The sequence below is a fragment of the Lynx canadensis genome, chromosome A2 (genome assembly GCF_007474595.2).
Source record: "Lynx canadensis isolate LIC74 chromosome A2, mLynCan4.pri.v2, whole genome shotgun sequence".
Classification (NCBI taxonomy): domain Eukaryota; kingdom Metazoa; phylum Chordata; class Mammalia; order Carnivora; family Felidae; genus Lynx; species Lynx canadensis.
The window spans coordinates 160,902,267-160,919,221 of record NC_044304.2 but is presented as its reverse complement, the minus strand read 5'-3'; the positions used below and the strand labels follow the sequence as shown (position 1 = coordinate 160,919,221).

The 16,955-nt window shown below is 43.6% G+C and overlaps 1 protein-coding gene across 1 annotated transcript in view; it reads right to left on the bottom strand.

Annotated features, from left to right (window-relative positions):
- Nucleotides 1-16,955, bottom strand: part of CNTNAP2 (contactin associated protein 2) — a 1,395,900-nt gene that overhangs the window by 207,412 nt on the left and 1,171,533 nt on the right. The window contains 1 exon segment of the mRNA XM_032592507.1: nt 115-351. Coding sequence (XP_032448398.1) covers nt 115-351 — 237 coding nt within the window.

The following is a 16,955-nucleotide window of genomic DNA, read 5'->3' as shown; positions in this document are numbered from 1 at the left end:
ATCCTGAACACCTTACTCTCGGAACAGAGCGCACTGTGGACGGTTGAACAAACCACGAAATAGATGATTTGGGTTTATCTGTAAAAACGGCCGTGGAAAGTGGCTCTGCCTTACCCTTGTTGCAGAAGGTCCCATCGTAGGCCGTGTTGGAGCAGTCACAGGAGTAGCCGTGGTACTTCTCCAGGCACCTGCCCCCGTTCTCACAGTTGGCCCCGTAGCTGGTGCAGTGGCCCGAACATCCAGATTTGAACCCGGACGTGACCTTGGCTCTTTCCTCCAGGTCCAGCGTCACCCCGTTCATCCTCAGGGAGCGGATGCAGCCCAGGAAACCCTGCTGGCCCCCGGCACCACCTGGGAACGACAGAAGACACAGGGCTCAGACGGGATTACCTCTGCTGTGGCTCCCGGACCCAGTGGCGGGAGGCAAGGAGGCTGCTAAGTGCGGCCAGCATTCTCACTTTCGAGCCGGCCCTGCCTAACAGCAAAAGCTAGAAGCTTTTCCCCCTCAGGCCACAATGTCTAATGAAAAGAGGCTGTCTTCTGAGAAGCCATAAATTTGCCACAGAAGATGTTTGGAGATACACAAAAATTATATACGCCATTTTGGAAATCTAATCTGGTTTCCTAAAGAAGTTTATAGAAATCTCTAAGTTTCTTTTTGTTGTTGTTTTGTTGTTGTTTTAATCTTACGGCATTCACTTCCAGAGCATTATCTATTGAAAGAAATATAAAGAGGCAGGGAAACATGAATATATTAGCATAGCTAACAAGTCAATTAGTTGGAAGGCATAAATCCATTTGAAATGTGACCACACGACCTGGGTCCTGGTTTTTGTCTTAGGAAACACTTGGCTTTGAAGTTCACATGAAGGCTTCCCAGGGCTTCTGAGGTGGTCAGAAGTTGGAATTGATAATTTTACACGGAAGTCAGCCATACCACAATTATTACCAGGTCAGGTTAGATTTCACCGCTTTTGTCTAAATGCCATTGCAAGACATATAGCACAAAGAGCATTTCACTGTGATTTCCTAAGTTACAGCGTTAGACAGAGGCTCATGAGCATGAAAATATTAAAATATTCCTAACAAATTTCATAGAGTCATTGGAGCATTATATCACAAGTGAATTTAATTATGTCTAGAAGAACCTTGGCTACGATTTTTTTAAGCAGCTGGTACAAAAGGAGGAGCTCAAGCTTACATACATGTCTGCGTCTTGGAGTAATGACTTTTCTGGAAATTAAATAAAATGTTCGGTCATTAAAATTATTAAAAGAAATATCTGCTGGGGATTTAGAAAAAAATACTGTTAACAAAGTGACCTTCTCTTGAGGGCGATGTAGTAGGCACTCTACGAAGCACCTTACTTATGTCATTGACCCGATTCACCCAACAGCCTGGCGAGGTGGTCATTATCATCATTATCCCCACTGTACAGATGAGAAGCCTGAAGCTTAGGAAAGTTCAGAGGTTTACTCAAGGAGTCATAGCTCCACAGTGGCAAAGTTGTGTTAGTTCTGTCTTAATTTCGAGCACATGGTATTCTGTTCTGTGTTGACCCCTTAATGCAGAAGAAGGGCTTCAGGGTCAGTGCTCCCATCGATGTACATGTTTCTGAGATATAGGCTGGGATGCCTTTAAAAGTGGGGTGATCAATTGGATTGTCAGCGTTTGGATGAGACTGGTAGCTGGGGATGGATTCTGATCACTTATTCTGGTATGTTGAGAAGAAGCACACCATCGAGGGGACTCATCGGACAGGGCGGGTGGATCAAAGGCTTTAGGCGCAGAGATGTATTCGTTTGCTTATGTCTGTAAATCCTCAGCCCTGAAATGGCAAGTGACTGGCTCTGTTATCTTTATAAACCCAAGCCTCGCATTCTCTCATTGTGTAGTACATAGGTTTGAATGATGATTCTCCAGGGATTGTTATTTATTATCAAATGAAATAATTGAGTAGAGGATTAGTTGAAGGGAGGCCAATGCTCTGTTTGATCAAAGCTCTGGAATAGTAGATGGCAAAGGAAGTTATTAAAAACAGCCACTTTGAAGGATTTCCCATTTTGCAATCTGCTCGTCAGCCCAGCTTCATACACCCCTGCGCTGAAGAGAATTTGGGCCTTTGCTATGATCTGGAAGAATTTCAATCCGTGTGTTAAAATTTCAATTTGGTGTCTATCATTTTAGTGACCATGGCTTTCGCTTTTGCAGTCAGGGCTTTCCAAAGGGCCTTTTGTTCAATAAACGCCTAGCCGTTTAAATTTTCATTGCTAGTCAATTAAGACAATTATATCCTATCAAAATACACAGAAATTTTTAAATCATTGTTTTTCAATATCTCCTGCCCCTTTTCCTTATTACAAACGTAATAGTTTTTCAGTGCGGAAACCATAAACACACTGATAAGCAAGATGAAAAAGAGAATCTGGAATGCTACTCAGCTATAACTACTTTTACTTTCGGCACATAGCCTTTTCTACTTTTAGCTATGAACATACATATGTGTGAAAAAATAAAACAAAGGAAGAAATGAGAGCACGATATACACGTTGGTTTGAAATTTGCTTTTTGCACTTAATATATCATAAAACGTTCTCCAAGCAATAAACGTACAACTGGAACATCTCGTTTGCCATCTGCGAAGCATCTCATCTTGTGAATGCTCTGTAACTTATTTTGCCATTCCTACCATTGGGCTTTTAAGCTCACTCCCATTTTCATTTTACAGGACACTAATAAATACCCTTGTAAAAACCTTTGCACACTTGTTCAATATGTCCTTAGAATTAATTCTTAGAAGTGCAGTCGCTGGATACAAAGGCAGATACATTTTAAAAGCATTTGGAGCACATTTTCCTCTAAGAATTTGTCAATCTGTATTTCACGGGTAGGGCATGAGGTTCCCACCTTTTCCACGTCTATTGGAATACTTGGCAGAATGCTTTTGAATTTATAGGCTAAAAAAAAAAAAAGAAGAAGAGCTTATTGTTTTAATTTGCATTTCTTCAAACACTGTGAGCTGAATACATTTTTATGTTCTCACCACTCTTAGTTTTTGGTTCTTCATGTCTTTTCCTATTTGGGGGAAATAGGAGAGGGTATGTTTCTTATTGATCAATAACAGTATTTTTGGCTTTAACTCTGTTATGAATTTGGCGACTATATTCTTCTAGACTGTGTCTTTAACTTATACATGGTGTTTCTTTTTCTCTATGAATGTTTATGTTGTTTATATAGTCCCCTCCATCTTTCTTATTTGCACAATTTCTGCCTTTGGTATTAAGCTTTTATAAAGCCTAATCTAAAAATAATATAATAAACCCAATCCAAAATAATATAATTATTCAACCATATTTTCTTCTAGCACTTTTATGATTTTACTTCTCTTAGCACTGTGATCTTCAATCTACCCAGAACGTATTGTAATTTAGAAATAACTTCTAGTTAATGGGTCTTACTAATAGTTGCAAGTTTGAAGAAGAGTGTTTTCAATGTTAAGACGAAAAAAAATTTTTGGATATTTGAAAAGGTCCAGTTGGCAGAACAAATAAATCTAGGTTAGATCATATTTTTATTATATCACTAAGGTAAACAGATTTATGTGTATGTACTTAATTATTTCTGTATACAGTCCTCAAGGGGTTTTTCTGTCTCTCTGCCTCTTTGTCTTTGATTCCTTCTGGTCATGGCCATTCTGAGGCTCTACATCTATCAGTCATTCTGCCTCTGTGTCTGTATATCTCTCCCTATCAGGGCTGTTGACCATTCTGGGTTAGGTGCGTGGGTCTCATCAAGTCACTTAATCTCTCTCAGCATCAGGTTTTCCTGTCCATAAAAAAGGGGGTTTGAACTAGATTCTGTCCCTGGTTCCTTCCAGCTCTAAATTAGTCCAGCTCGTGATGTACAACCTCCCTCTGTGTTTATGTGTCTCCGTCTCTTTATTTCAGTAAATTACTCTCAGTTTCTCCTAACTTTACTTCTTTGAACCATTGCCTGACCTTCCCCCCACTTCTGTTAATTGACCATAAAATATGACTGTGTTCTAATTTTTATTTGTTGCATTCATTACATAAGGTTTTGTACTCCCTCTTCTTAATTTATAAAGCAGGTAAATGGAATACTCCATTTCTCTCTGTATAAAAGAAAACTAAATAAATTATGCACTTTTCTTACTTAGATGACCCCTGATTTATTAAATGGGTCAGTGAACTGGAAAGTACTTTTACTGATCTAGTCGATATGATGGAAAAAATGTTTTGTTCCAAAAATGGTCATTATGTGTTATGCAAAAGACGTTAATACACTAGAACTGGTGATAATTACTTCAGTTCAACTTATGTGCTCTATAGAAATATTTTTTGGTGACAAATGTCAGAAGTTTAAATTGTAGGTCTGCAAGCAAAAATGCTACTTAACCTTTGTTAATTAAAAAATCAACACACTGTCATTGGAGAGCGCTCCCTGCCTTGCGAGGGCTTTATGCACATTAGTCAGACCTGTGATAATTATCCAAGGTGAGATGTGGGTTTAATTTGTAAATCATTTTTCATGTGAAATGCTATTCCAGTATTGCAATTAAAGATTAATTATGAAAAGACTTTATCTACCCATAATGAATAATACAACCGCCAAAAGCACAAAGGATTGGGGCAAAAAGAATCAGGTAGTAAATGAAGCAAAACAGGTGAAAATAACGATCAAGAGGAATTCTAAAAATACAATGTTGTCAAACTCAGAGCTTAGTCTTTTTCTAAGGAGCTAAGTAGGATTCCAGAGTATCCTTGCCTAGAGAGACTGGCCATTCATTCACCCCAGAAAGGAATCACACCAAGGCTTACACATGGGAAATCTAATGTACCCATCAATAATTATTTATTTCATATCTACTATGAGCCAGTCCGTGTCTAGATGTTTGGTAGGTCTTTAGAAAGTCCTCACCCTTGGAAAGCTTATCAACTTGCAGAGGGGAAGGGAAAAATTGAACAATAAACTCAATAAGCATGTGAAGTACATTGTGTGTTAGAAGGTAACGTCCACTATGAGAAAAAGAAGTCAGGTAGGGTTAAGTGCGATCAGGAGTAGGAGTGGTGTGGGGGTGGTTACAATTTTAAATAGGGCCATCAGGATAACTTCACTGAGAAGCTAACAGAAAGAGCATCCAAGGGGCGCCTGGGTGGCCCAGTCGATTAAGACTCTGACTCTCGATTCCAGCTCAGGTCATGATCTTGAGGTTCAGGAGTCTGAGCCCTTTGTCGGGCTCCGCGCTGACTATGCGGAGCCTGCTTGGGATTCTTTCTCTCCCTCTCTCTCCCCTTCTCCTGCCTCTCTCTCTCTCTTTCTCTCTCACAATAAATAAATACACTTTTCTTTAAAAAAGGAAGAGTATCGGGGCGCCTGGGTGGCGCAGTCGGTTAAGCGTCCGACTTCAGCCAGGTCACGATCTCGCGGTCCGTGAGTTCGAGCCCCGCGTCAGGCTCCGGGCTGATGGCTCGGAGCCTGGAGCCTGTTTCCGATTCTGTGTCTCCCTCTCACTCTGCCCCTCCCCCGTTCATGCTCTGTCTCTCTCTGTCCCAAAAATAAAAAATAAACATTGAAAAAAAAAAAAAAAAAAAAAAAAAAAAAAAAAAAAAAAGGAAGAGTATCCAAGAGCATATCCCTGGGAAGAGGGCTTCAGGATAAAGAGGCAGGGGGGTGCTGCCCGCAGGTGGGGGGAAACAGGTGGGAGGGGAAGGACGGGTACAAAGGGGAGTTGCTGCATGGTGCTGAGAAACACAAAGCCACTGGCCGGTTCACACGTGCAAGGTGTTGGGAAAGGCATTGCTAAAGAGACTGAGACCTACTTCTTGCCCGAGGGTTAATGGCAAGCGTCACTCATGGTACGCTGTGGCGCAAGGCACAGTGTGACAGACCAGAGGCAGCAAACGGGGGTGAGGAAAGCATGAGCTGTGGTCACAAAGACCTACTTTCAGGGGCGCCTGGGTGGCTCAGTTGATTAAGCGCCGACTTCAGCTGGGGTCATGATCTCACGGTTCCTGAGTTGGAGCCCCTCGTCGGGCTCTGTGCTGACAGCTCAGAGCCTGGAGCCTGCTTCCCATTCTGTGTCTCCCTCTCTCTCTGTCCCACCCCGACGCACGCTCTATCTCTCTGTTTCTCAAAAGTGAATACATGTCAAAAAAATTAAAAAAACAAAAACAAAGATCTACTTTCCTACATTGGCTTTGCTGCTCACTGCCTGTGTGATCTCCCCAGGCCCTCTGGGGCTCCAGTCTCCTGGCGTGTGAAATTAGCATAACAATAAGCACCTTGCAGGGTCATATTAATAACGGAGGATAATACATTCCTTTGTGGTAATGCTCAGTTAATGGTAGCTGTCGTTATTACTGTTATTTATTATAAACAAAATTCTACAGAAGTACAGACTTGGAATAAATTAAACAGGGCTAAGGTGAGCGTACAGAAACCTGAATCCTTTGGTGTTTTGGAAAGCACTGCGTCGCCCCCAAATCCCTACGTTGAAGACTAACCCCCAGTGTGATTATATTTGGGGGATAGGGCCTTTACAGAGGTAATTAAGGTTAAATGCGACCGTAAGGGTGAGGCTCTCATCTCCTGTGACTGGTGTCCTTTCTCAGAACAGGAAGAGACACACGGGGCTGTGTGCACACAGGAAAATGGCCCTGTGAGGACATAGCGAGAAGCAGCGGTCTACAAAGCTAGGAGAGAGGCCTCAGGAGAAACCAACCCTGGCATCTGGATCTTGGACTTCCGGCTTCCAGAAAAGGTTTGTTATTTAAGCCCCTGATCTGTGGGTATGTTGTTACGGCAGCCTGAGCAGGCTCGTACAGTGAGTAAAGTGTTGGCATCAAGCTTGGCTGGTCCAGGCCTGCCCGAGAGAAAGACCTTTGAACTGCACTGTGTTCCTGGAAGATCCGGGATTAGGCCGGTGTGTTCTCTCTCTCTTGTCTGCTGTGCGGGACCGTATTTGCATTTGGGGAGCTGTGAGCTGGCACGAAGGCCTTGCACCGGTGATTGGGAGGGGATAAAAGATTGGTGTGACTTCTCCGGGTCCAGGTGACCCCCCCCCCCCCCCCCCAACCCTTCTCCAGGGCAGCCATTCCTGGCCTGTGCTCGTGAGCGGGCAAACACGACCATGTGCTTGGACAGGCCTGGCCTCCCTCATTGCAGATGCCGTACCTGCTGTATCTCTCACTCTACATGTTACCACTGTCTCTTAGGTCTTGATGCTCCACTTGAACCCATAAGAAAAAAGCCTGCAGTGTCAGTACAGGTGTGTAAAATAAACCGCCATTACTGGTTAAGATGAGAGCCTCAGAATGGCGAAGAGTTCTCAGGAGTGGGGAGAGTTGAAGGATGGGATCACATTATTCAGTGCAGCTGCATGATCGACAAGTATTGATCAGGGAAGCCTATGTCAGCTAGATATCGGAGGGCATGTATGAAAAAGTTTTTACACAGAGAGCGCGGGTTTGGAGAATTGCTTTTGCAGATAATGTTCGTGAGTGCTCATTCATAACTTCACTCAATAGAATAGATTTTTTCCTAAAGTTCATTATCACTGCATGGATTTTCTTATGTCCTCAGGGCAAAGGACATGCAGAATCTGTGAATCCAAACTATTTAAACTAGAAGGAGACTTCAAAATAAAGGCCGAGGGAATACTGGGTTTCTGATAGCACAGAACAGTTACGCGCATCTAAATGTGAGTTGCTCTGAGATGGGGGGGATGTAGGAGGTCTGAATTCATTCTGGAGGCCACAGTGGCAGGGCAAGCATAATAAATTACTACTGTTTCAAAAGCTAATATTAGTCGGATACTAGCTGTACAAGATACTCTTCCAAACTACATGTTCTAACTCTCAGAGATAATTATTATCATCCTTACTTTATAGGTGAAGAAACTGAGACCAAGAGACTCGATGTGCCCAGTGTTAAACAGCTAAGAAGTGGCCATTGGCCATAATTCATTGCCAGGCTATCCGGCTCTCAAGCTTGCACTCTTGCTAATGGCTGCCATCTTGATTTTTGGGCTTGCATCACAGGACATTCTTCTACATATGTTTCTAGGCATTGCTCTGCTTAAATGGAAAATGCTGACAGAATGATCAATATAAGTCATTCACTGCTTGGAAAAATACTGTCCCTGAAGCCACAAGGATGGCTGAAGCCAAAAAGGGAATGCAGTGCTGACAGTTCAGAACCAGGAACAGAGCTGTCCACACCGATCTCAAGGTCAACAGAGAGACCATTTCTTTGATGCTGTTATTGAAATTATATTTTTGCTTGGTTCAAAAGCTCAAGTTCAACTTTAAAACCAGAGCAGCTATGGGTTTTAGCCCCAGCTGGTGGGTGGTGGCTCACCCCCCCCCCCCAAACCCGGTCTGACGGTGCTGGTTCAGAGGGCAGCTCGTGGCATCAATTAATACAGTTCCAAGTCCCTTAGAGAAGCAGGGGCTGACAGAGAATACAGCGATAAACCACCACATCTTAGATCCAAATGTTAGAGTATTCACAGCACTTTAGTAGATTTCAACACACACCCCAAATTTAAATACATCAGCTTAGAACTCTAAGTATTTCTTTTACAAATATCTGTATGTTATTGTTCCTGTTATGTGTCCTGCTGGTGAATACTGCTTATCTTTGGAGCAAAATAAGCCTCTTCTTTCTGTTGGTTTTAATGTATTTAACATATCCTAGATTCTCTCTCTCTCTCTCGGACACACACACAAACACACACACACACACACACACACACACCCCAGGACGGAAACTTGAACTGGGCTGATTCACCTCTCTCTCTGTCTTCATTATCTGTCTTTTAAAGTCTTTACTTTTTTTTTTTTTTTTAATTTTTTTTTTTCAACGTTTATTTATTTTTGGGACAGAGAGAGACAGAGCATGAACGGGGGAGGGGCAGAGAGAGGGAGACACAGAATCGGAAACAGGCTCCAGGCTCTGAGCCATCAGCCCAGAGCCTGATGCGGGGCTCGAGCTCACGGACCGCGAGATCGTGACCTGGTTGAAGTCGGACGCTTAACCGACTGCGCCACCCAGGCGCCCCTAAAGTCTTTACTTTTTAAACAACGAGATCTGGTCTCTTTCATCCAGAGTCAAGAACCCCCAGTGCTCCTTCCACCTGTCACTTTGTTGTCCCCCTCGCAGACTGCAGACTTCAAACAAGGCTTTGCAGATGTTAGTCCCAGGATTTATGGATCTGGGAGGGATCGGCATGGCTCTGATCACCACCCTCCCAGGATGTATGAGCTTTCCAAGATACGAGGGTGGAGGAACAGAAGAGGAGCCGTGGGGATGGAGGGGAGGGAAAGAGAGGAGCTAGCAGAGAGGCTGAGGACAGAACAGTGGCATGTTCTGAGGTCAAGACTGCAAGGACGCCTTGGGTATGAATGTTAAATAGTACGGGCAGGTCACGGAAAACAAGGAAACCATGAGAGGCTATTTGATCTGCTTATTTTTGAGACAGACCTTTAGGTGTAGTACTGAGAGAACAGCTCTAGTGGGTGAAGATACACCTCTGGTTGAAGAATCAGTTACAGCAGAAAATGGCTGTCCCTGCCTGGGTGGGAGGGAGGCTTTTTGAAGTTGTGCGTGGGGACGTGAGAGACACCTGGAGGTGGGAACGGGAAGGGGTTGACGTGGATGGGAACTAGCCCTTCCACATCCCGAGATGAACGTCTTCTCCTCACGCTCAACTTTCCTTGAGGAGCACAGCCCAGGGCCTGAGCGTTAACTTCTCCCCTCAGGCAGACAACACTGGAGGATGCATTTTGTAATCTCAAGGGAACGGACATGAGCTCTCATGTTGACAAGGCCTTGGAGGAAAGCCCACGCTATGAGAGAAGGACTCCTGTATCGGGAGGGACAGAAATGCAAGACAGCAGGCACACAGGAGCCAACATAACCGTCATCTTAATTACTGCGCTGACATAAAAGAGCAGCAAGATTAGCATAATGATTCCTCCGTGATACTGGAAACATGGGGCCAAGACAAACCATTATGAAGAAGAATTGGTTGGAGATGTCGAGAATTAGAAAACCATAATATAATAATAAATAAAGATTTCTAAGGAGGGATTGGAGAGCAGACTAGATAGAGCAGAAGAACATTTTAGGTGGTTGAAATATGGGGTCAATAAACCCTCCTCAAAGGCAACGGGAAAGGATAAAGTGGTTAAAATAATAAACAAAAAGTTAAGGACTGTGGAGGGCAGAAGTGTTGTCATGTGTGTACCAATAACCTCAAAAGAAAAGAGAAACTGGGGGGAAGGAACTGTTTGAAGAAATAATGACTCAGAATATTCTAGAACAGAATGAAGAGGCTCCTACTAAACAGAGTATATACGATATACTAATAACAGAAGTATATAAGATATATATTAATACTAAACAGAGTAGATAAGAAAAAACCCCACACCTATGCCTATAGCTGTGGTTCTTAACCAGAGCCCCAAAGCCCAGGCATTTGTGTATGGGAGTCAGGAGGCTGGAGAATAGGATGGGAAACACCTTCCATGTTCAAAATTTTCACTAGCCTCTTAATGAAAATTTAGCATGTTCTTCAATTAGGACTGTAGGGAAAATTGCAGCAGGATTAGCGGTATCTGCATCACTACTGTTGACAGAAAATCATAGATATGTTCCTATTACATTAGAGTTATAGATCTCTTGAAGTATCATTTATGATCATGAGGAGTTTGAACTTCAGGTAGTTATTAGATCTGATGCTAGGTCTTGTTATTTACAGCACTAATATTACTATTGTATCACTAATTTGCTGTTTTAGATGTTTGGTAACTTAATTTCACTATGCTTGGTTTCTTTCGTAATTTAGTATATTTTATGTTACTCATATAAAACATCTTTCTGGGAAGAGGAAAACAGGCTTTAGCAGACTGGCCCCCTAAAAGGCTGAGAGTGCTGCATTAAGTGAAGAAACATTAAAAGAAAAGAGAAAGAAGTTCAATAATAAGAATGTAGCTTACATCTAACTTCTCAAGAGCAACATTGTTGATAAAAGACAGTATTGATTTAAATATGGCCACCAGTAAAGATATTTGTAAGCATGTGTCTTGGAAGGATTCACCTATGCACTCTTTCTTCTTTAAAAAAAAAGTTTATTTTTGAGAGACAGAGAGAGAGAGAGAGAGAGAGAGAGAGAGAGCGAGAGCATGAGCGGGGGAGGGACAGAGAGAAAGGGAGACAGAGAATCTGAAACAGGCTCCAGGCTCTGCGCTATCAGCACAGAGCCGGACACGGGGCTTCAACTCACGAACTGTGAGATCATCACCTGAGCTGAAGTCAGACACTCAAACGACTGAGCCACCCAGGCACCCCCCTATGCAGTCTTTCTTCGAACTGCTCTTGAGTAAGAAGGGAACTGAATCCAAGAGGTGATAAGATATGGGAAATAAGAGTAAAAAAAAGAAAAACCTAGTAAATGCAATTAAAATAAGTATGTTGATAAGATAAGATTCTGCAATTAAAACTCTAAATGAGGGGCGCCTGGGTGGCGCAGTCGGTTAAGCGTCCGACTTCAGCCAGGTCACGATCTCGCGGTCCGTGAGTTCGAGCCCCGCGTCGGGCTCTGGGCTGATGGCTCAGAGCCTGGAGCCTGTTTCCGATTCTGTGTCTCCCTCTCTCTCTGCTCCTCCCCCATTCATGCTCTGTCTCTCTCTGTCCCAAAAATAAATAAACGTTGAAAAAAAAAATTAAAAAAAAAAACAACAACAACAAAAAAAAACCTCTAAATGATATCACCACGGCAGGCAGTGAGGTGGGGAAGGAGGTCAGAGTGTTCTTGGTCTTTGTCTTATTCAGAACAGTGATATTGATTTGTTTTTGTGGATGACAGGGAAAAAAAGCATAAGTATGTGTCTTAATAAGTTAGGAATAGATGCCAGAAGAATGAAAGTGGAATCTATAACTTTCAAATCAGTAGAGTAATATTCAGTTTGATCAATGGAAAGTAGACGGGGGTGGGTGGGCAGGCAAACAAATAAACAAAACATAGTAAATCAAAAACACAAGGTAAGATGGCAGAAATCTTCCCTTATTGAAATAACAGTGGTTACAATAAGTGAATAGAGATTCTCAAATTAGATTTTTAAGAGATTCTGCATTATGATATCTGAGATACAATAAAAGGATACAAACACCTGTACAAAAGCACCAGGCAGATATTAATAGCAACCAGGAGGGCACTGCAGTAGTTTTAAGAGCAAAGATAAAACTGAGATGGAAAACATCATAGTGAATGAAGATGCCATAAATCAAAAAGATCACGAACTGACTCATTTAGCTAGCAAAACAGCCTCAAATTATACAGAGCTACCAGTGATAGACTATGGACAGAAATGGATAATTCGACCAATAAGGTTTGAAGTTTACACTCAGAAACTGATCAGACAAGCAATACTTGGTGAAGTAAGCATGCAGATCCCCTACAATGCAGTACTTTTCCTGGACATGCGCGCACACATATACATGCATGCACAGAAGAAACCCTCGAACGACAGGGGGGCGTGCATAAACGTATTCACGGAATGGCTGCAGGTGCCAAGAGTTCGGGGAATTCAGGTATCCATCTTTAGGGGACAGAATAAATAAAGTGTGGATGTACACATAATGGAACACTGTACCACAGTATTCACAGAGCTATACAAATACATCTTAAAAACCTAAGGCTGCGTGAAAAAGCAAGAAACAGATGAGATTTCTAGTACAATACCATTTATATAAATCACGACACGCAAAAGGCAATACTATCAAGTTTCCAAAACATACATATATTTTGAACAGGTATATACAGCGTGGGGCTGGGAGGCCACACATAAAATACACTTGAGCGGGTGCCAGCGAAGGGGAGAGAACAGAGCTGGGAATTGGGAAGAAAGATGAAGCGTGACAAAGAGAAATTAAAATGAGTGAGGAACACCGCCAGGATATGATGACAGGACCAGGAGGTGAGGGTGGGCCCCGTGTGTACCTGCTGGGCAGAACCCTGGACAGGAAGGTTGATGGGAGACGGGTGTGTAGAATAAGGCATCTATGGGGTAACTGGGCTCACAGCTCTCGCTCTCCCTCTCTCTTTCTCCTCTCTCTTTCTCCCTCTCTCTCACTCGGGCTAGTGAAGTGGGGTTGTTTCACCTCCTCAGGGAATCGCCAGAGGGGCGGTGGGGCTGTGAGTTCTCATCCGCTCCTCAACAGTTGCATCATGATACTAATTTCTTTGATTACAATCTTTTTCTGTGCAACAGCTGCCATTTACGGTCACGATCTCTAGTTGGATCCTCATATAAAGAATAAAAAAATGTATATGTGAAATTGTGAATCTGTTGAAAAAAATTCTCCATGCTGATTGCAAAGTTGGTGTCTTGGCATTAAAACGACTTTTTGGTGTGTGGGGGGGGGCCGGGTGGCTCAATCGGTGAAGCTTCCGACTCTTGGTTTCAGCTCAGGTCATGATCTCCCGGTTTGTGAGTTCGAGCCCCACGTCAGGCTCTGCACTAACAGCGTGGAGCCTGCTTGGGATTCTCTCTCCCTCTCTCTCTGCCCCTCCTCTGCTCTCTCTCTCTTTCTTTCAAACTAAATAAACATTAAAAAAAATTCTTTACAATGACTTCTCTGGATCAGACCGTGCCCATCAGTTGTCATGAGAAAATGGGGAGGAGGACCACAGAGCCCCTGAAGCACTTGTTTGCGACACATGAGCTATTTTACGCAGAAGGTGAACAGCAGGATCGCCTCTATTTGTTTGTCCCAATCTCTCTAAACGCTTCCATGCGTGTGACCTCTGCCTTAGAAGAGTGGTCCAGCACCTGTGGAAATGGGCGGTTCACAGGCTACCTTGTTGGATCTCAAAAGAGGATAAAAGCACACTGTCAATCTGATTATGTTGGGAGTGTAAGAAACCAAGGTAAAAATAATGTGTATCCTAACTTACTTAATATGTTAAAACTCTAACTAATAAAGAGAGAGCCAGAATTGTTAAAGCTGGTAGGCTTTGCCCACTAAAGGCCCGAGGGTAGGAAAACGTAGGGTGACTTACTTGTGGGTGGCTTCACCCGTGGTGGGGTGAAGGGGCAGGAGGCAGTTCTATGGAAGCGACCTCTGTATTTTATTTGCCCTTCTGCTTTGCAGATAGTTTACTGACTTCATCTAGTGATGTTTATACTACCATTTTACCTAGTAAATAATTTTATTTCATTATTTTCCTGCTGGCTGTGGTTTCCAGCCATACTGCTCCCTATCTGTGTCTGGGGGAGAAGGAGGGGACCAGTTATAAGGGTCAGGTCTGAAGCTCTTTGCATTAGGGTCCTAGCTAGCGTCTCGGCTACTGCCAAACAGATAAGGCCTCACCTTGAAAGAGGGAGAATGAAAACTGTATTTGGGGACTAGACTGCATTGAGATACTATCTTTCATAAAATTCTGAGACTCTCTGTCTCCTCTTTTTTTTTTTTTTTTTTTTTGGCTTCTGTTATGCTTGATTTCAGTCTGTGGTATCCAGTGAAAAAAGGTATTTCCAAAGATGGCCATATGACTATTAACTCAGAGAAGTAATAAACATGATACCATTCACTTATTCATTCTACTGTATATTCAGCCAGTACTCAACCATTGTGACATTATTCTAGATCTCTGTTGTCATGGAGCCTACTGTCTAGGGGAAGGACACGAAAAGAAATGAAAATATCACACTAAGGAGAATGTGACTGCTTACTTCTGATTGAGTGGTCAGAGAAGGCCTCTCTGAGAAGGTAACGGAAGCTGAGACATAAAGAACAAGAAGGGTCTGGCCTCGTCAGTGTCTGGGGAGGTATTCTGAGGCAGAGGAAACAGCCAGTACAAATGCTCTAGAGCAGAAATAAGCTTGATGTGTCCGTGGCACATACCAAAACTGTGGAGACCAGTCAGGAGACACCCTGCATCAGTTCAAGCAAGACACAACTGTGGCTTTGACTAGGGTAGGACTTGTGGTAATGGAGAGCAGTGGACGCACCCCGGGCACAGTCTACAGGTAGAGTCATGAGGCTCACTCCTGCCGGGCAGTGATGACGGAAGGAGAGGAATCAAGGACAGCTCCAAATTTTGGGCTCAAGCAAAGATGGGTAGGTGGTGACGTCATTTACTGTGATGGGAAGGTTGGTGGAAGAACAGGTTTGGGGTAGGCATCAAGAGCCTGTCAGGTTTTCTCTGAGATGCCCATTGGACATCCAAGCTGAGGTGCTAAGTAGATGGTTGAATAAGTGCATGCAGAGTTTCTGAGAGAAGTGAAGCCTAGAGATTTCAATTTAAGAGTCATTGGTCCATAGATAGTATTGGATGCCACTGGACTGGATAAGATCACCTGGGGAAATGGATGGATGGAGAAGAGAGGAAGGTTCTGTGAAGCTTCCATATCTAGTGGTCACAGCGAGGGAGAGACTAAGTCATGGCAAGCAAAAGTGGAAGGAAAAGTGGGTGAGTACACTGCCATACTTTCAAGAGAAGAAAGTATTTCATGAAGGATGGTGGGTGGGCCGCTGCTGGTGAAACCGGGCCCTGCAGGGTGAATGGAGTTGAAAGTAGCAGAAAGTTTAAAGCTTGTTTTTCACAGAAATGTTTCCTCCTCATAAGCTATCGTGTCTTTTCAGTCCCCACGAACAAACCCACTAGGTGCCTCTGCAGCAGCCTGGACTCAGGGTCAGCTGATATGGTTCCAGCCTGGGAACAAGCAAAGCCCTGCTTTCTTTACCTGAGATGATGAACCCAAGACCCCATCCAGTTATACTGGTTCTTAGGACATGCCCACAGCTCCTTCTCTTTGTCTTGAGATAACCTTCTGATGTTGTTCAAGTAGGCAATTAGGTTCTAACAGGATGCCTGGAGGCCAGCAACAAGGAAGACTTGGCCAGCTATGGGGAAAGTTAGAGGGCTGTCCTGGGGGCACCCCACAAGAAGCCAGATCAAACCACACAGGCCAAAGAGGGCAAGTGCCATGGTTAGAAACCCATGACCAAATAAGGAAAGAAGAGGCACAAAACTCTGCTTCCAAGAAATCCCTGCCCCAAGTAATATATATTCCACTCCCCACTTGCCACCTGTCAATAAAAGATAGAAACCCAACTCCCGTGGGACACAGCTTTCTCTCTTGTGCTCACGGGCTCTCTCACATCTTGGGAGGTGACAGTCACTTAAATAAACTTTCCCGCTTATGTTGCTCATCTGCTGTGTTGTGTGTCTGGCCTTGAATTATCTCTCCCAACATGACCAAGAACCTCTGGAGACCTCTCTGGGATGGGCTGGGTCAAGGCCCCAGGGCCTGGGGTTCCCCCAGTTCACCAGGCAACAGAGTCTGCGGCTGAATTTTGCTTTCTTCTGATGTTAAGTCTCCACCCCACGGTGAATACGGGATGTATGCTATGCCCACATCACTCAGTGCACATGCCACATCTCTCCTAATGAATGGTCTTAAGTTTCTCTGCCCTTTTCATCAATATGTGTGTGACCTCAACTCCCAGGATTACAAAAATGTGTTCCCCCGCCACTTTGGGGAGGTGGATCTGAGGCTTGTCCTTTTGTCTCCTCCTTTGGCTGCCTCTTGAACAAACTCCTTGCTGCCGACTTGATGTGTTGTTAGTGGTTGACTTTGCTTTGCATCGGGCAGATGGACTTGGGTTCAGTTACACTGGGAGATCATGGAAAGAAGACAAGAGTTATGGACGTTTTCTAGACCTCTGTGGGTTCTGGAGAGATCTGTGTTGACTTTGACAACCCTTGCAAAGGGTTTCCTAAAATAAGTAAAAAAGAAACAACAGCCTATTTTCATATCCCAGAGACTCTCAAGTAAGGCGGCTCATTCCCCACCAAGATTGCTTCTGCTTCTCATCTTTTTCCAAATGCTTTGTGTCTGTGTCTGCCCATGGTTCTCTGCCTG